At 39.3% G+C, this 21,009-nt stretch overlaps 1 protein-coding gene across 8 annotated transcripts in view; it reads left to right on the top strand.

Moving 5' to 3' along the window:
• Positions 1-20,774, top strand: part of LOC143136317 (NACHT, LRR and PYD domains-containing protein 3-like) — a 286,890-nt gene extending 266,116 nt beyond the window's left edge. For all 8 annotated transcript variants that reach the window (XM_076297033.1, XM_076296993.1, XM_076296976.1 and 5 more), the window contains 5 exons: positions 5,322-5,492; positions 10,714-10,884; positions 15,597-15,770; positions 17,156-17,202; positions 18,540-20,774. In XM_076297033.1, the coding sequence (XP_076153148.1) occupies positions 5,322-5,492; positions 10,714-10,884; positions 15,597-15,770; positions 17,156-17,202; positions 18,540-19,072 (1,096 nt within the window). In that variant the 3' untranslated portion in view covers positions 19,073-20,774. The remainder of the gene's footprint in view (positions 1-5,321; positions 5,493-10,713; positions 10,885-15,596; positions 15,771-17,155; positions 17,203-18,539) is intronic.
• The last annotated feature ends 235 nt before the right edge of the window (positions 20,775-21,009 follow it).

The raw sequence follows: 21,009 nt of genomic DNA, 5'->3' as shown, positions 1-21,009 counted from the left end.
TTTTGAGCTAGTATGTTACCTTAGCATGTATTCTATCACACTACTACAACAAAAAAGTCAGATTTACACATTTAGGTTTTTATTTCATTATATTGTGTCTACTCGCGCCTGTATATTTCTCCTAAATTCAGCAAAAGTTAGCATTCTAACCTTGCATGCACTCCCGCGACCGTGGTCCAAAACATAACATGTGTACTACCATTGGAAAGCTCTGTTTTTTCTGTATCATGCTATGTGATCCATATATGGACACTTCCTTTGTATCAGCAACCAATCGCAAAAGTTCAAAGGCGAGTCTAGGCTGAGAACGGAATCTCATTGGCTGTCTTTCAAGGCTGTTTTCTCAAAATGAGTTTCCGCTCACACTCTGAGCACGGAAACTCCACTTCAGAAGCACGTACATACACCAAACTTTCTAGACTTATGCCTAACTATATGTCGAAGATTTCTACAGAGGGGTTTGTTGATATATTATTCCTAGCCTGACTTACATGACATTTTATGCCTAAAAACATGGAAAAAAGCGATTTTTTAGGGCTAGTGACATAATTTTCTGATTTACAGGATAACAAAAGTAGATATTCATAAATCCCTCTGTAAATGTTTTCCCATCTAATATCTGAACACAATGAAAACATAATTTTTAACCTGGCTGTATCCAATGCTCAGGTTTCGTGCCTTAAAATGTATGCAAATTAGCGCATATTTAATTAGATAATGCCTAATTTGCATATGTAAACATTAAATTACAGCAAACTTGTAATACATTTTTTTCTCATATTAATGTAAGTAATCAACTGGGGAAGTTTCATAGTGATATCTGCTTGTTAGAAATGTTACCCTATTCACCTGTAGTGTCTCGCCTTAAGGCTTGACTACACAGTGGTAACGAAAATCGAAATTTGCTATCTACATTATTGTCAGTGTTGGGGGTAACGCAACTACGCAAATCAAAACAGTGGTGTGATAATTGAGCCAGTAGAGATATAACTGTTCAGAATTAATCTGTAGCCTTGGGTAGGCTTCTGCAGTAAACCATGTTGTTGCCGATTTAATACTATCTGGCGACATTTTTAACAGGCTACGCAATAGAGGCTTAGACAACTATGACCCACGTTTTGGTTTCGTAAATTTATTTGCCCTACTTCTTGACTGCAATGTAGTCAATTGACTGCTTGACATGTCATTTTTATTTTTCTGTACAATAAACAAATACATCTGCTTTATGCCGCAGAATTACATTCATATTTGGCTGAAAAACACTGCCACTTCCCTTCCCATATTCCACTGATCACACATCAGACATCAGGGGTGCGTTTCCCAAAAGCTAACTACGCTTAACCCAGATTCGAACTCTTGGACAGGGGACTGATAACTGCTGCGTAACAACGGCTGTCATCAGCCGGCATTAACGCACTGCGCCACAGAATTGACGGCGTGGGTGAATAGGGGATAAATAACAATAGAGTACACAACTGTTTCACCAGCACATTTAAATGACTTGACTAAAACCGTGCATAACTGGAGGTACACCTGTTATCTGAGCAGTCTGTATGTCCTCATTTTGCGAATGCGAGGACGATATGAGTCTGTTGCATTTCGTTAGATGTCCGAGTCACGCATAATGTTTGAAAACCACTGGCTCGTAATCACAATAATTTAACACACGACAGTTGGATACTTCATCATGTTCCCATGCACATTTTGGTGAGTAGCATAGAGATCGTTAAAACAATAAAGTATGGCTCTCCGTTTGGGACATCGAAAACGTATATTTTTAATAGGGTAGACTACCATCGGAGATGCTGACTTGCAAAGGCCTCGGGATAACACATTATCTCCACTATCATCAGTCAATGCCCCCTTGATCAAAGTGGGGAATTAAAGAAAAAGTTTGAGAACCACTGGCTTAACAAGTTACCTGCAGTCCAGAACACACAGAATATTGCAACAGAAAGTTGCCTTTATAATCAACTACTATTTGTTCCAACAGCATTCAAACAAAGCCTTTATAAAAGTGAAAAAAAAATATTCCATAAGAAGTAAAATAAAATACTGTTACTGTAGTAACTGTATCCCAAGCTTCAGCTCCCCACGTCTGTGACAGGCAGACGTGACACCGCTAAATTCTCAGCTTGTTTATACCCCACACTGAACGCGTAAGACCGCTAGGCCCATCACTGTGGGGTGCGGTAGCCTACTCTCTGGGATTTAAGTCAAGCAATATAACCATACAAATGTTTCAAAATGAGTAATTTCGGCTTTGTCTGAACTGGCCATTGTAGGCTACGTAAAAAATAAACAAGTAGGCCTATCCCCTATCCAATGATATCGGCAAATGTTTGTTTTCCAAAGTAAAAATTTCACTTCATCATGCACCTTCGACAATAGCTCATTACACTTATGTTACTGTTGAACGTAGGCCTAACTGGTATCATTACAAACATTATTCTGTGTCCTAAAAACTGGCATTTTATGGCATTGTGTCATGTAAGTTGCAAAATCTAGAAATGTGTGAGGTGGTCAGCGGGGGACAATTGAGACACACATTGGATTGTGTTATTACTTGAACATTCCACACTATCCACAGCTGTGGTATCGGGGGCAGGAGGATTAGCGCAGGCTTTATATAGAATTCTTCAACAGAATGCCTGCTTCGAATGCAGGCTTGCACAAAATAAAGACCTGTGGTTTGCGCAGCCTACAGTAAGTAGGTTAAATAACAGACCGGCCACAATGTGCGGTATGATGATTTTTTACGAACAAGATGTTTTTGGTGCCCTACGCACACTGCATGTTCTTAAATAACAATGATCATCAGTAGCCTAATATTCAACCATTATTTTGTGTAAATGGGCTATGCATTGGTTTAGACACCAGGGGCCATATTCACAAAGCCTTACCACTAGGAGTAGGCTACTCCTAAATAGCAATACAAGATTTTAGCTAGGAGTTTCTCTTATTAAGTTATTCACAAAGCCTTTCAGACCTACTCTTAGTAAGGGGAAATGACAACTCCTGAACAGATTCTGGAGCTGAGCGCTCTAGAATCTTTGACTAAGAGTGAGTGAGTCTTCGTTGCTATGGATGACGTTATTACTCATGCACGAGCTTGACTGAAGTGACCACCTTGATTGGCTGATGATTGTAACGCGGGAATGATTCCAAACACCTCCCTTACGATGAGTGGCAGGTGACAGGTCTGAGAATGCGTGCGCTACACAAGGACAAAAGATGATGAATAACTGAATAAAAAGGCCTAGCCTAAATGAATCAAGAGTAAGGCAAAACAAATAGCCTAGTAGCCTAATGAAACATATGGATTGATGTAGTATCTTTGTAACAATATTAAATTAATCTGTTACTATGCCTACGTTTGCAAAAGAGAACATTTTAATTTGATTCACAATAATGTTACATTTAATTTACATGTTGACAATGAGTAGCCTAGTTAGTTATGCCTACAATGCAAAATTGCTTCCTCACGATTGGAAGCTCCTGTAGCCGCATAGGATTTCAAAACATGGCGAAATGCCACAAAACCGGTTTGTGAATAGGTCTGTGAGTTAGGAGTCCTCTCGACTTCTTTTAAGCTGTCACAGAGGTGTGATTTGTTGGGGGCAGGGCCGGATTAACTGGGCACAAATGTCTGATGGCCCCCCCTGCTCCCCAGCCAACGTGAATCGGGCGGTCAGTTAATAGGCCTATATTGTGAATATTTTTCTTGCCATCTAAGGCACGAGCGCATCTGTGAGGCCAAGCCTCACCTAGTAGCCCGATTGTTTACAACTAACATTGCATTTAATTAAACTGCTTATGGGCTATGCCGAAATAGTTTTCAACATTTTGAATATTAGTGTCGGGTGATTTAGGAAATGTTCTCAAAGTAGCCTTATGGCTGAAAGCTGCTTGGGATCCCCCCCGTCAAGCAATATAACCATACAAACGCGCGGCCGGCCTGCACTCATTGTTTAAAAATGAGTAATTTCGGCTTTGTCGGAACTGAAGAGCTGTGGACGGCACAGCAGGGCATGCCCAATGAAAATAAATTAACACAACGCAACACAACACAGAACCCGCTTCTCTCACGGCAGTCACTGACAGTAGCCTAGAATAAATGCATGGGGAAAAACACTTCCCCATGACAAAGACATCGTAAAACACTGAAAGTTAATATTTTGTCACTAGAAACATACATCTGTCCTTTGTCGAAAGCAGTTGCATGTATAGCTCTGAACAAAACCGTTCAAGAGTTATATTAAGGGGGACGCATGAAACATCCTACAGCTTAAATTATGTACCCCATGAAATCCCACGACTTCAATATTTGACAACATATCATGAATGGTACTTCAAGTATGTGTTATTTTAGATAGATTGCTGCTGGGCTATACAGTATGTCTTGGTTCATGTCTGTTAACAACTCATTGCCGTCCTCGCGGTTGCATCCATCCGCCCTTCTATGAAATGAAAAAGACGTTATGCTACCTGCAAGCTGGCCTATGATTTCATTGCTGAGTTTGCGGCAAAAAGCAAGAAGATGTTTTTTTTCTGAGTCAGGATATGGCGAGTCAATGTCATTTATTTGTCCAATGGTAGCCTACAGACCAGTGTCCATAGTGCACAATGTATCAATAGTTTGAATGTCATGTGTGTTTCAACTCATTGACAAATAGCGTTCAGCATGATTCATGCCCAATTAATTCCCCCTGTTAAAGTGTTCGCCTTTGTAGTTTGGTTTCGTGATAGCCTATGATAAACGGCGTATGGCCAAATATGTGACTCAGCTAATGTTATAGGCTATAAAATTTCCCCTCTTAAAGACAAGCTGGTGTAGCCTTTAGCCTGCTATTAAAATGCACCGTCAATAGGCTATCGCATGATTTCATGCAAGAACAGGGTGAAAAGGGTCTCGCATTTTAAGAAAGGAGTGGTAGCATGCAAGCTCCCAAATTGACCCAGTAGCCTACAGAAGGCATCAATAAATTGAAGGGGAGGGTCATGCGTTTTTTCATAATCACTTTGGAGGCTCATAGAAAAATTTCTTGCTGGCGAGGGAGGGTCACGTCTTTTTTGACTAATGCTCCCAAAACTTAAATAAATAACGAACAGTCCCTAATGAAGTAAACTTGTGACCATCAAAAATCGTTTATCGCCTGTAACTCCGTGATAACAGGACGTAACAGGAAGGCCATAGTGTACACATGAATGAATTCTGCACTGTTGATGATTGGTATTTATTTGTATTTATTTATCAGGGCACTGTGTAAACAGTATATCTTTCATTTATTCATTTTGTCTTTTGTTGTGTTTTTATGCAGGCTTTTTGACTGTAAGCTCACAGATCAATTGTGTCGGACTGTGGCTTCAGTTCTACAGTCACCAAACTCCCTGCTACATCTGAACTTCAGTAACAATGACCTGGGGGATTTTGGAGTTCATCTTCTGTCTAAGGGACTGATCAGATCCAACAGCATACTGCAGATATTAAGGTTCGAATAAGGCCTTGCACACATTTCCTGATACTTTTTTTATTTGTTTGTTTAATTAGGCAAATATTGGCTGATACCGATGTTATGCCAATATGTCGTTCATAACATCCCTAAGTTAGCCACATTACACATTGCACTACATCTTATTAAAACCTCTCAGATTTGTGTGTGATGTGTGTGTGTGTGATCTATGTCATTACAGGAGAAAAGATGTCTTGTTACGGCCACTCAGAGGCCGCAACATAAAATGGAGACGGAAATCGGAGTTTATCAAAAATAGAGAATTTGATTTCAATAAATAATCATTCGCATTAATGCCAAATTCACACCAGATCCGTGTGTGTGCCTAGCCTAGCAGACAATTGGGTGTAAATGCTATTGGAGTTGGTGTCTCTGTCTAGAAGGTGTCTCTGTCTAGAAGGATAGGCAAAGCATCTAGAACAGGGACGCATCGATGCTACCTGACATGGAACTTGACAGGGAATGGTAAACCAAACTCAAAATAAAGAAATTGACAGAAAAGTACAAATTTAATTATTACAAACGTAAATGAACTATTATCACTATAATACCGGTCATTATCATTATAAGCAACACTTGTCACAACCAGAATTGTGCATGCGCTCAGTTGGATGCGCACACACACACACAAACATGCTTACCCAGCTGAGGATGATGGGAGATTACACTGCTGAATTTATTTCCTCAGCATATTAGGTCATATCATAGTTTATTATGGCCATTATTTGAACAATGACAATAATAATAAAATAGTTTTTGAACTTTAATGTCACTAATGCTGATTATTCAATGATTAATTTTTATTTAAATATTTGAAATACTTTCAGAGCTAACATTATATATGCTATTAATTTAGATTAATTAATGACGGAGTATGTAATTAATTTGATCACATTTTTAAATCAATTGACAGCCATTGTATTATTCCACCATGGAAGTCTATGGCAGCCCATAGATTATACGCTGTCATTATCCACCACTGTGAGTTTTCTAATGCTGCTCAAAAAGTAAAGTTTTTAGGGCCTATGCTTGTTCATAACACTAATATAAATGTGGTGTTTCTGCATCTTTTAACCCACTCTCTGTGATCTTCAGGAGCCGAGATAAAGAATTCTGTGTCTAAAAAATGGGCGTGGCCGTTTCAGGGCCTTCCCTCACCTAATTTTTTGGGCTCCTTGCATTTTTTGTTTATTAGGGCCTAAATGAACAGAAAAAACATTGGCTCAAATGTTAATATTTTTTTGAATTTATAGCCATTTTCAGAGCTTTGCAGAGGGGAAATTACACAATACGTCTGATCTGAATGGATTTTTTAAATCAACAGGAAAATATACTTCTATTCACATAGTTTCAATAATGTGTGTGAAATACCAAAAGAGCCAATAATGTTGGAAGTTGAACAAAAAGGATTGTTCACCACAATGCTTAAAATGACTTGAAGTTTCAAAGGGCTGTAGTTTTGCAACGATTAGTGATATAGATATACTATTTAAGATCTATGCATAGATTTGGTCTACAAACACCTGTGAGTTTTTTCAGATTTTTTCAGAGAGGGTCACCTGCCAAATCTTACTGAAATTGGGTGATTTCACACGGAATGACCTGTTAGCATTCTAACCTTGCATGCACTTCCACGGCCGTAATCCAAAACATATCATGTGTAGTACCGTTGGAAAGCTCTGTTTTTCCTGTATCACGCTATGCGATCCATATATGGACACTTCCTTTGTATGAGCAACCAATCGTGAAAGTTCAAAGGCGAGTCTTGGCTGAGAACAGAATCTCATTGGCTGTCTTTCAAGGCTGTTTTCTCAAAATGAGTTTCCTCCCCCACTCTGAGCACAAAAACTCCACTTCAGAAGCACTTAAATACACCAAACTTTCTAGACTTATGCCTAACTATATTTAGAAGATTTTTACAGAGGGGATGGTTTATATATTATTCCTAGCCTGACTTACATGACATTCTATGCCTAAAAACATGGCAAAAATCAATTTTTGTGATACAAGCAATGTAGCTTGACTACGCCACCCAATTGGAGAGCTGGGATTCTATTAAATAAAATAACCTTATCTTTTACTCACAAGTTCTTTTAGTTTGGTGGGAGCAACACAACAGATTTACCCAGACAACAATTTTTGTATAAAAATATATTTATTACAATCTCTGATTACAATAATAAAAAGGGGTACACCTAGCACACGCACTCGCTCAAGCTTAAAAGCTAGACATCAGACAACAGATTCAAAAGTCCACTTGAAGTTCGTAGCTAGGAGCCCACAGTCCATAAGAGGTTCCTCTGACACAAGTCCGTCTCACACCAGGCAGTGACGTCTACACAGCAGGCCACCTGTCAATCACTCGCACGCACCGGCACAACACTCACACAAACAAAGAGAAGGCCGCCAGTATCTCCATAGATAACAAACACAGCATAAGCACAGCACCACACTAGAAGAGCAACAATCGTGCAATACAAATTAATCACTGCAATTCGTGAATATGCATAAGCTATATATATATATAGGGATATGACTACGGCAGACAGTCTGTAGCACTCCGATTTAGTGAGACGTAGATCTTAACCTCAGACGAGGGAAGACAGCATAGCCTGACACAGGGCGTCACTCACCAATAAACTGGGAGCAGACTAATCTGGCTCCCAGTCCTGTTGAACAGCGCTCCACAAAACCACAGGCTCAGGACGGACGAGGCAGGCTCCGGACAGCACAGCAGAGGACGGCAGCAATCTTAGCGCAGCAGAGGGGAAGACGAGGACACACAGCCAACGGATTGATAGCGGGACTGGCACATCAGGCTTTGACACAAACAGACAATAATCCATACGATCGTGGCAACCAAATAAGACACTCGCGACTACCCAGCAATAAACGTGGGGAACAGGGCTGCAACAGGCAGAGTTCACAGGATCTCAGACCACTGTTCCAGTTCCTTCGCCGTCTGTGATTTGGCGTGGCAATTTCAAACAGCTGTTCATATCGTAATCACCTGTGGTCAGGCACTTAAGAGAAAACGGGGGCGTTGCCCCACATTCTAAATCACGGTCAAACAACCACTAAAGTAGTGCATGCATAGTAAAATAAATCACAAAACAACAAAAAAATCAAATTAAGAAAAAGGGAAAACAGTGCCAAACACACACATGAAATAAAATAGACCATAATCTCGCCATATGACATATTGACAGCATAATTTACAGGATAACAAAAGTAGATATTAGTGCTGTCAAACGATTAAAATGTTTAATCACGATTAATCGCTAAATTCCTATAGTTAATCACGATTAATCACATATTTTATCATATGGTTAAAATTCTATTATTTTGCATTTCTGAACTTTCCAGGAGTCCATATTAACAATAAAGCAATTATTGTGTATCTTGATTGGGATTCAAATGAAAGCAAAGCAAGTTACTTTATTAACTGAACTTTAAGACGTAGGTCTATTTGATTATTTCAAATCAAATTTCAAAAGATGTGCAGCAGACCTGAAGCAACACAATATTCTTCAGAAATTTAGCTGATATAAACTGAAATAAATGCTACCGCAGAAGTGCGTGCATAAAATGTAGGCCTACACACATTATAAAGGGCATAACAAACAGAAAATATTATATTCATACTATATTCATTATCTTTGAGTTCAGTTGAAAATAAGGAAGTTTTCAACAGAAGTGCATTGCCATTTTATAGGCCTACAGTCTATGGTGCACTGTCACTTGCCACACACATCAGCGCCGAAGTTTTTAACAGGCAAGCACTGGATGAACAATGGATTTTATGAAGCAGCGTCGACCAAATATAACTGAATCGTGATTTACACGGCGCTGAAGTGCAATGCTGGTGTGCGGAGTTGTATTGAAAAGAATGTAATCTAATGTAAATGAATGTCGAAAGCAGAGTGCATCGCAAATAGTAGCAGCCAAAGAGGAATGTTGATAACAGAACAAGTGACGGTGAAAAAATCTTTGGCGGCAGCCTAGGCTACTACTCTTTGGCTGGCACGTTAGCCCAACCAAGTGTGTGCAGCATGCCTTTATGTAGCCTACTAACGCCGCATCATCATAAAGATACATTTAATCTGCATCACGCCCCATCTTAGAGGAAAACAAGTTAACATTATATCATTGCTAGACAGCTAATAATCACACATTGACGATACATCTATTTTTAATTCACAGGACATTCTATCATTTTACTAACATGGCAGTTATGAAGAATTATGTTTACGTAACTTACTCATGTCGAAACTATGTACATTACCAACCTAATTCGTTTGCAATACCCCATGTTGAGAACAAATTTAGCATGTACACCATAATATCCCATGCAAAACGGTTAGCTTGCTAGCTAGCTAACTGTGGAACTTCAGTTAATTCAGCCAATTATCTCACCTACTGTAGTTGTAGGAAATAGGCTACGTTCATGTTACAAGTGATAGAATGAATGTGTGACTTATGTTTAGTTGATGTTATGACATGTAAAGATAAGCTTGCTGAACCTAGTTATAGTCAGCCACGGGCAGACTGCCTATCCATACATTCGTGACACTCCTGTAAACTAGAAAGAGCAAACTATAGGAACATGGTCACATTAATCCCATATAGTTGGCTTGCTGGATCAAACCCACTAATAAAGTAAACTTAAGAAGAACAATAGTGGGCTTGCTCCGCTTGCTGGATCAAACCCACTAATTACAGAAAACTTGCAATATTTTTTTCTCATATTAATGTAAGTAATTAGCCTAATTGCAAGACTTTTTGCCCATTTTAACCACCTCAAAAAAGGAAATCGCTCTGAAAACAAAAATCAGAATATATCGTAATAATAATCCTTGCAAAAACAATAGGGCCTTGCGCCCTTCGGTGCTCGGGCCCTAATAATAATCCTTACAAATTCAAAATAGAGCTTCGGACTGTCGAGCACCTCTCACACTGTCAGTGCTCCGGCCCTAATAATCCTTACAAAAATAATAGGGCCTTGCGCCCTTCGGTGCTTGGGCCCTAATAAAAGAATAAATAAATATGGCCTTTACAATAAATCAAGAAGTTATACAAAACAAAATAGATAGCTGCAGTGACAACATGTGGTGATAATCTATACTAAATCAGTGTAAGTGAATTCATTGATCAGCTGCTGAGTAGTGATTATCTGATCTGATGTTGTGTTCTTATGCAGGCTTGCTGGATGTAAACTCACAGATAAATCTTGTGAGATTGTGGCTTCAGTTCTACAGTCAACAAACTCCCTGCAACAGCTGGACTTGAGTGACAATGACCTGGGGGATTCTGGAGTCCAGCTTCTCTCTAAGGGACTGTCCCGTTCCAATTGCAAAATGCACACATTAAGGTGGGTGCAGACATGTCTTTGTCTTAAATGTCCTCATTACCCTCACCCTTAGAACCCCAAGCTGTTTTTAGGGCATTTTCACTACCTTTATTCATAAGGATTTATTCTGGTCATTGTAAGTACCTCACACATATTATATATTGTTTTTTTCAGCAGAGTCTAGGCTATCCAAATCTGCCATCATTTCATGTAGTAGTAAAAAGTGTATTATAAAAATCTTATATTTTGACATGTATCTCACCACAGCAAGCTCATAGCTCTACATGCATTTGATGTGTGTGTAGGGCAGACTGTCCTGAATATGACAATATCATTGCGATGGTGGAGGGATTCTCTGGGGCTGAGCAATTTACAGACATATGTGGTGTGCGCCTTACAGAAATAAATGCCATTTTTTATTTAGTGATTAAAAATGACCTTTCTGCGCTCTATATCTGTGACAGAACTGATCTGACCTAACTTGACCCGAGTTTGCCTGTTAGCCTGTGTGTGCGTGTCTGCACTCATGATCCTCTACAACTTTTTACTACATTGCCATGAACAAAGTAAAGGCAAAAAAGGTGTTTCTTTGTCGAACAAATTGGGATGCAATGTGAGCCTTGAATTGGATTGCATGCAGGAATTTGCTAGGATCTCAAAACCGGATTATGAACATTCTTTGCCATAGAGAAACACACAATAGCGTTTGATTATAAACATGCTGCAAAAACAGACAAAAACGTGAGGTAAGTTGAGCTATATGAAGTTATTATTGTGCTGTCACTTCATCTGTTTTATAACACAGAAGGATGTACTTGACATCAAACGATAGCTCTGTGTGTCCTCTTTCATCTTTCATAATGCAAACAAAAGTAATGGGTGTGCAGCATTGTTTTTTCTACATGACATTATTATTTTGCAGTCACTTCGTCTGTTTTCATAAGCCAGAAGGATCAACATACTTGGTACCAATGGATAGCCTTGTGTCTCCTCTTTCATCTGATATGCTTGCCATATCTATGCGTTCATGGGTTCGCACGTGATTCAAACGAGAGTAATGGGTGTGCAGGTGAATGTATATATAGTATATATAGTATAAGTATATACTATATATACATTCACCTGCACACCCATTACTATGCAATTTGATTTAATTTCATGATTTTTTTAATTTTCATACTTTAATATACAGACAAGTGCATGGTCTCGTTGGAAAGCTCCACTTCTGCTCTGTCATTCAATAAAGGTTGCTGCGATGAACAGTTGCGGAGCAATGTAACAGAGAAGAAAGGGTGTGTTTTTTGATGCACTTTGCGTCAATTGCGTTCTAAGGGTTAATTACAATAACCATTAGGGTGGTCCTTATATGGGGTAAAAAAATGTTTTTGGAAATGTTTAACTCTCACCCCCTAAATGTGTTAGGATATCAATAAAAACACACTGTGGAAAATGTTTAATTGTTCCCACAATATCTCGAGGTTGCTCAAGGCCTTTGAATATTTCCAGAATCGCTATTTTTTTGCAGAAATTGTACCATTTAAGAACACAAAAAAAATGCAATATTATGTTTAATAACACAGGCACTGTGGTAGTGTGGTAAACAACATACAACATCAAAATCATAGAAAGAAAGAAAGAAAGAAAGAAAGAAACAAACAAACAAACAAACCAAAATCACTTGTCATGCTTGTATGACGTAATGACAGAATGTTGAACTCTACTATAGTATAGTATCATCATATTGTACAGTTGTACACCTGAGACCATTTTCACTCTGGGCCAGAGGAAAGTCTCTATCTTATGGATTCTTGAGATGAATGAGTGCATCCTGAAATGCAATATCAAACAGGTCTCCTAACTGGTCTACAAAGGCCTCTACATTGGACTGCTGAGTCTTGGAAGTTCTCTTGGCATTTTTCTTGGCTTCTGCCATTTGTCCTGAAGTGTTTCCAGTTGTTTTATGGCATGATGTTGGGGACGAACGGGAATCCTAGCCTTGTCCTAGAATACCAAGACTTCTTTTATCACCGCTGTTGCACTTTCATGAAGTTTTTTTTCAATGTTTTATGTGATACCCTTGGATCAGGCCCTTGAGTCGTGGATCTGCTCGAGGTTTCTTCCTATATGTATCTTCAATTCTAGGGAGTTTTTCCTCGCCCCTGTAACTCATGGGCTCTCTTTAAATGTTTAACACTCTGTAAAGCGTCATGACACATAAGTAATGTTTTGCCGCTCTATAAGTGAAATTAAATTGAAATTGATATTATAACACACATGAAACCTGCTTCTTGGAGGGTAACTTTGTTCCAGTTATTTCAGTCTCTTCTGATCCGAGTAACCATATAGCAGACTTGCTTCGTGTTGCTTCAGCCATTGTCTCAGTGTATATTGTCTACTGTGCTTCATTCACATTGAAGTGTTCTTGCTTTGAAAGACATATCACAACTAAAACAGGAGTTGCTATGTTTAAAATTAAATTTGCTGCCAGGGCTAGTCTAGCAACTCTCTGTTGGCTTGTGAGCTCCAGAAATCGAAACTTAATCAGGCATTGAAATCGTGTTTAGAGTCGTTTGGTGGGCTTAACATAATGATTGATGACAGAGTTGCAACGGTTTGGCTTGAATTCCCTGCTACTTGAAAACAAATATCCTATTGCGTCCTATTGCGTGCAGAGGGAATTTGAAAGACAACTGATTATCCCGCCCCTCGGACTGAGCACTGCGAACGGTGAGTGCCCAGACCCTACATTTTAATCTTTATTGACTGCATGGTCAAATAAGTCCATTGCTGTCATAAGCATATATTATTAAACAATTATACATGCTAGCACAATGTATCACATAATACCCAAAAAATCCCAAATATATGCACATTGCACAATATGTGTTAAACTTCAAACTTAAACTTCTTGAGCAACCTCTAAATATTGATTAATATTGATACAAATGTGCCCAATTGTTTTTTTATTTATTCAAACATATTTGTTGGGTAAGAGCATGAACTTTTAAAAGTTGAAAAATAAGGACTACCCTAATAACCATGACAACATACCAGTAGAATATCAACTGCTCAACCAAATGAAAAAGTAGCAATTAACATCCTACCCTGCCCATCATTGTGCAGGTGTCATTCTACTTTTGAACTTATTTGTGAGTTTTAAAATATGTGTGAACTGATCAAATCTCTGTCATAAATTTATAATGAAGTAATATGGCATGAGTGAGAATGGCGTTGGTTGCACATATCATGGCTTTTATTCGGCCTTGTGCTGCAGGTAATCACAGCCATGGCAATATCTGCTACCAACTCCACTCTGACTCATGTCATATTGCTTTCATACAACAGTTCTACTACCAACTAGTCAAGTTGAAAGATGCCCTATTTGCTTCTTCTATCATTTATTTATTTATTTTTTCATTCATCCTCTGCCTGAAAAATAGTTTTAATCTTTCAATAGTTCAAATGCAACACTTCACTGGAGAGTTCAGTGAGAGAGGCTATATGTGCTTGTGCACACTGTCATTTTCTGAACCTACTTGCTTGTCCAAATGTCAGTAATTGAATTTAATAGTATAAATAGCTGACTTCCTTTAACATAAGTCTTTCATTTTTGACAGAGGAGAACAAGGAGATTGAAGCACAGAGAAATCTCTATGGTATTGATTGCAGAATTTCTTATAACAGTCTGTATTGGAACAGTGTTAAAGACTTAAAGGTGCATTTTAGACAGAGAATGACCATGACCCTCTAGCTGTTTGTTCTGCATGTGCACTCAAAAAACCTCTGGGGTTTGTACGCTGTCCTGGCTCTGTAAGAGGAAACAAAGTGGCCCAGACCAAGCCAATTCACATTTTGCAAGCAGCACAGTAGGGACGGGTATAATTGGAACGGTGGTTCAGCTCAAATATCATTATACCTTTCATCAGTGGATTCTGTGTGGTAACAAATATCTGAGTACATCAGCCTTGTGAGCCAAATTTAACCCAGTATGCCCTTCATGCTTTTTGTCTCACAAAGAATATATTAGGTGTTATGAAATGAATAAATTGAACATTCACCCTACTCTATTTACTCCATTTTCTCACTCAATAGCTGTCAAATGTGATGTTATGAAATAGCTTCTCTCTCATTGTGAATGAATGGAATGTTCACATTGGACAATTGAGAGCAAAAAGCAGAGTGTCTGAGTTGGGATGTCCTGAGATATTGCCACTCAAGGAATGTATCTTATCCAATCATAAATGAAAGGGGAACTATGCAGTTTGTTTAGCTTAATTTACTTTAACTGCACAGCTTTGGAGTCATTGGAATGGTTATATACGTTTTTCTGGGGTGAATGGTGGCCATCTCGCTTCCCCATAGCGCCTGTGAGCAGAAAAAAACACCCTTGCAACTTTGGGCCGGAGGGCCACTAAACTCAGAGACAGAAAGTGCATTGTCGGAGGAACAGGGAAAGGGGAAACAGCAGACTGACCGATTGAGGAGTGTCGTAAAATATATACTCTGAAGCTGTAGGGGGAGCTCTGCAGAGAAACCTGTTAGCAAAAAGCAAGAAAACAGCGAAGAAATTGCCAAAACTGCAGTTTTTCTTTAATAAATAGCTTTACCAGACCTATCTGTTGTAAAATAAACAAATTACTTCAGATTCAAACAATGTAACCAGTTGTATTCAGGAAAGAACAATAAAAAGGACAATCTCTCTCTCCCTCTCTCTCTCTGTCTCTCTCTCACAGGCTCTCTGATTGCCTCATCTCAGAGAAGGGTTGTGGTTTTCTGGCTTCAGCTCTGACTTCAAACCCCTCCCATATAAAAGAACTGGATCTGAGCTACAATCATCCTGGAGAATTAGGACTGAAGCGGTTATCTGCTATAATGGATGATCCTGTTTGTAAACTGGTGATACTTAGGTATGTTGGGAAAGAAACCCAGTGTTGCACATTTAGATGTTGTCTCTCATATCACGTGTAGTACCGTTGGAAAGCTTTGTTTTTCCTGTATCACGCTATGTGATCCATATATGGACACTTCCTTTGTATCAGCAACCAATCGCGAAAGTTCAAAGGCGAGTCTAGGCTGGGAACAGAATCTCATTGGCTGTCTTTCAAGGCTGTTTTCTCAAAATGAGTTTCCTCTCCCACTCTGAGCATGAAAACTCCACTTCAGAAACCAAACTGTCTAGACTTATGCCTAACTATATGTAGAAGATTTTTACAGAGTGGTTTGTTGATATATTAACCTGACTTACATGACATTTTATGCCTACAAACATGGCAAAAAACGATTTTAAAGGGCTATTGACAGCATATTCTGATTTACAGGATAACAAAAGTAGATATTCATAAATCCCCATCTAATTTTCCCCATCTAATATCTGATCACAATGAAAACATAATTTTGAACCTGGCTGTATTCAATGCTCAGGTTTCGTGCCTTAAAATGTATGCAAATTAGTGCATATTTAATTAGACAATGCCTAATTTGCATATGTAAACATTAAATTACAGAAAACTCATAATACATTGTTTCCAGGCTGGGGGAAGGAGAGGGGTTGTGCATATGGGCTAATATATCCAGTAAACGTGTAAGTAGTACAACAAACAATCATTTATTCAGGGTTCCCCTGAATTCGGGGCAGCTGTGGCCTACTGGTTAGCTCTTTGGACTTGTAACCGGTGGGTTGCCGGTTCGAACCCCAACCAGTAGGCACGGCTGAAGTGCCCTTGAGCAAGGCACCTAACCCCTCACTGCTCCCCGAGCGCCGCTGTTGTTGCAGGCAGCTCACTGCGCCAGGATTAGTGTGTGCTTCGCCTCATTGTGTGTTCACTGTGTGCTGAGTGTGATTCACGGATTAGGATAAATGCAGAGACCAAATTCCAAATTTCCCTCACGGGATCAAAAGAGTATACTTACACTTGGTCCCTGATCATGCATTAAATAATGGAGTTTCACTGTTGGAAAGTGCATTTGTTATTCAGAGGGAGTCCTCAGGTTGCTCACTAACTCTACTCTAAGTACAGGACGGTCAGTGTTGGGGCTTTTTACTTCATGATTGTCTCTTTCTGAGAACTAGAGGGGCCTTGAAGTGTCACCTTGGGACAAGTGGATGCCTTTGTATGCGATAAAGACAGCTGGAAAGAGTTACTTCAATACTTCAAGGAAAACATATACAGCAACAGACTATTTTCTGTGGGATAATAAATCACCTTACATTTTACAGGTGGCACAAACAGAAAAAACAGCAGTGTTGACATCTGTCAAATGGAACGTGTGTGACATTTTGTTTTTCTTACAGAACTGACCATGCTTCTGTAAGCAGAGCACGACCACGTTTGCTGAGATGTAAGCTTAAGTTTTTGTTTTTTGTTTATTCAGTATTTTTGATCATTCACATTGACAAATTATGCTTGAATGTCACACACACACCTACTCATCCTACCAAATATGCACACACACATACATAGCTATTAAGTATATAAGTATACAGCGGGGAAAATATGTATTGAACATGTCAACATCTTTTTCAGTAAGTATACTTCCAATGAGGCTAATTGCATGAAATTTGTCTTTTGGTAAGGTGAGTAGGAATGTGTGTGTGTGTGATGTGCACACCACTTTAAGAGCCAAGAAACCGTCTGTAAAAGGCAGAGAATGCCCAGAGTTTTGGGATCATTTCAAACTTAGGAAAGAAGACACCGTGCAATGTACTGCAGAACTAGCGTAGACTACCACAACAGCACGCCAACGATGAATCAACATCTATGCCCAAAGCATCCAGTTGTTAACACCAGCTCACCAAACGTAGCCTCCGATACAAGTCAACATAAACACTGATGTTAGCTGATTAATGTGTTAGCTAGTTAGAACGTACAGCATTTCTAGCGGCTGTAGCCTAATGTCATGAGTCGATATGATGTTAAGTTGTCGAAATTTTAAGTAGTAAACTAATTCATGTAAAATTGCAAGTGAGCAATACACCAAAAATCACACACACTTATCTTGTCTCTCTCTCCCAATCTCTCTCTCTCTCATGCACACGCGCGCACACACACACTCCCGGTGTTAGGCTAGGCTATCTCACCTATCGCCTACCTCAGACATAAATATTATAGCCTTTACCAAAAAAATAACTGCATTACTTTAAGTGAGTATCAAAACTGCAGTTTTGGAGGAAATATTTGCAGTTCTTATGCAAGAAATACAGTATTTTAGACACTGGAAACTGCATTGTACTGTATAGTAGCCTGTACTTTAGTGCAGAAATGCAGTATTTTGGACATGGAAAAACTAGTACTGCACTGTAAAAACTGCAGTTAAGTTTTGTAAGGGAGGTTATTTGGTAGTAATGATAAATGCTACAGATGCACAAATCTACATAAAAAGATATATTAATTTACTTTGAAGTGGCTAGGGCTAGTTTACAGCATGATATTTGTTGTGCATAATAATAAATTGCACTTAGTAACGCAAAATTCTTTCTTACCCGATTAATCGATGAAATAATCGCTAGAATACTCGATTCCAAAAAGAATCAATAGCTGCAGCCCTAGTGTGTAGGAGTGTGTTGAAGTGGTGTATATGTGCTTGTTTGTGTTTGTGTGTGTTTGTGTATGTGACTGTTACTCCCCATATTCTGATGAGGATGTTCTCATGTTCTCTCCTCTCCTTTTTGTCTGCAGATGCCTGTGAACTCACTCTGGACCCAAACACAGCACACAGAGAACTCTCCCTCTCTGAGGGGAACAGAAAGGTGACACGTCTGAGTGAGAAGCAGCCGTATCCTGAACACCCAGAGAGATTTGACAGGTGGCAGGTGTTGTGTAGAGAGGGTCTGTCTGGACGTTGCTACTGGGAGGCTGAGTGGAGTGATAGAGCTAGTATAGCTGTGGCCTATAAAAGCATCAAGAGGAAAGGGGAGGATTATGACATCATAATGGGATGGAATGCCAAGTCCTGGTGTCTGAACTGCTCTCCTGATTACAGTTACTCTGTCTGCCACAATAACAAACACACTGACATACCTGCCCCCTCCTCCTGCTCCAGAAGAGTAGGAGTGTACCTGGACTGGCCGGCGGGCACTCTGTCCTTCTACAGCGTCTCCTCTGATACACTCACCCACCTGCACACGTTCCACTCCTCATTCACTAAGCCCCTCTGTCCAGGGTTTTATGTTAATTATGGCTCCTCAGTGTCCCTGTGCCAGGTCACATGAACTCCTCCAACATGTACGTCCACCATTCACCCTTTCTCTTGCAAGGCCAAGAGTTGGACAAAAGCTGCAAATGGCTGTTGTGGGCAACAGTCTGATAATGGTTTCATCACAATATAATTTATCTATGCATTGTTGTAGACTAAAAGCTCCACTATAGTCTCTAGGTGTGAGTCACAAGCCTCTCACCTACACCTATTCCACCAGCTATTCAATGATCTGCAAGAAAGTTGGAGTCACTTTATTGATAAACTTTTGACCAATTGTTTGGCAGTTGGGAAAATGTGGATATCACTGCTCTTGTGGTTATGTGCCTGATGTCTTTGATGGGTTGCTGTATAATTCCCTGTGTCCGAGTTCTGTTGCAGTGTGCAATTGAAACTGCTGTTCGCTGTCCAGAGCATCTGTTCCTGAGGGCTGTTGATCGTCACTCCTATATCCACCTTGTTACCAATGGTGGGGGACAGAGGATCAATGACCCTGATGAAGATGAGCTGGACCCTGACTACTATGATGGCTCCTGACCCAGATGATGAGTCTCTTTACATGTCACCATGACTTCTAGGGAACAGAAATGCCTAGGAGATTGATGTTCTCATAATTATCAAAGGGTGGATTGTTGGACAAGTATAATCCTTTAATAACATTAATTAACTCTTAACATGCAGCTTGTAAGTGTTAATAAGCAGCCTTTTAAGTTGCTTACAAGCATGTTTGTTAACAGTTGTTAGTGTTAACAAGCAGCTTGTTAATGGTGTATAGACAGAGGTGGATATTATGCTTTCTTACCAATTTGTAGTAAATTTTGCAGCCCCCCAATCTAAAGCGAGGACCATGTAGCCTATAGCTCCACAAGCCCGACCTTCTATCTCTATATATCTACTGTATCTATTTATCTAGCTTGGTTTAGCTGTGAGAAATGCACCTTCAAAATTATTGCAATTAGCAGGAATCAAACCCTGGTCTCCTGTGTCATAGAGTGACCTGTTACTTACTGAGCTACATCTTGTTTTTGGAGAAAATGTTCATATTGATTCTATATTCCGATAATATTCTATATCATACCAGCTATGCTTTTTACAAATATGTCTCTGATGGAAAAGTGGTGCTGCTTATTAACGCTTACAAGCTGCATGTTAACAGTTAGTTAATGTTATTAAAGGATAACAGCAGTTAACAAACTGTTAGTAATGAATTGTTAACTGCTTATAATGCAATGTTAATACCTAATAAGCACATGTTATTCTAAAGCGTTACCAAGTAATCACTGAATTAAAAGAAACATGTAAGTGTTCTGATTTTAGTTATGTGTTAACACTGCTCTACACTGCCTTAGAATATATACCTATTTTGTTAATTAATCCAGTTTAGTTCACATGCATCCTTATGATGCAGTTTTAGTTCAGATGCATCCTTATGATGCTGTTTTGATTCACATTACATGTACTGTTTTGAGTTTCACATGAGTCTGCTGACAGGCTTTTTTTGAAGCCTTTAGACAGGCTCATTTCTGACTTCACTAGACTATTATTGCATTTATTTATGTTGTAAGACGTAAAGAAATGAATGACATCGGCAAGTGATTGATAATGACTGACTGACTATTATTGTGTTACATGCTCCACATGTAAAACACTTTGAGCTGCATTCTGTGTATGAAAGGTGCTATATAAATAAAGATTATTATTATTATTATTATTATGAATAGCCTACGCACAAATTCATCATTCACTAAATGGACACAGAGAGACTACAACTTTGAAATTCCCTTTGAGTCTGATCTGCTCCACCTCCATCGAGCGAGAGATGCAAGAGTGGAGACAGCTCATGCGCTTGCTAGAGATTACATTTTCTTAAAGGGCCAGTACAAATTACTTCGCGGGCCAGATTTGAATAGCCCTGCCATACAGCCTATGCTGCTACGTGAGAAGCTTTGAAGG

The sequence above is a fragment of the Alosa pseudoharengus genome, unplaced genomic scaffold (genome assembly GCF_046254945.1).
Source record: "Alosa pseudoharengus isolate Yale_2024_CS ecotype anadromous, Long Island Sound unplaced genomic scaffold, YU_APseudo_1.1 YU_APseudo_1.1_scf_1, whole genome shotgun sequence".
Classification (NCBI taxonomy): Eukaryota; Metazoa; Chordata; class Actinopteri; order Clupeiformes; family Clupeidae; genus Alosa; species Alosa pseudoharengus.
Note: the sequence above shows the minus strand (reverse complement) of the source record. Positions and strands in the feature narration are given on the sequence as shown.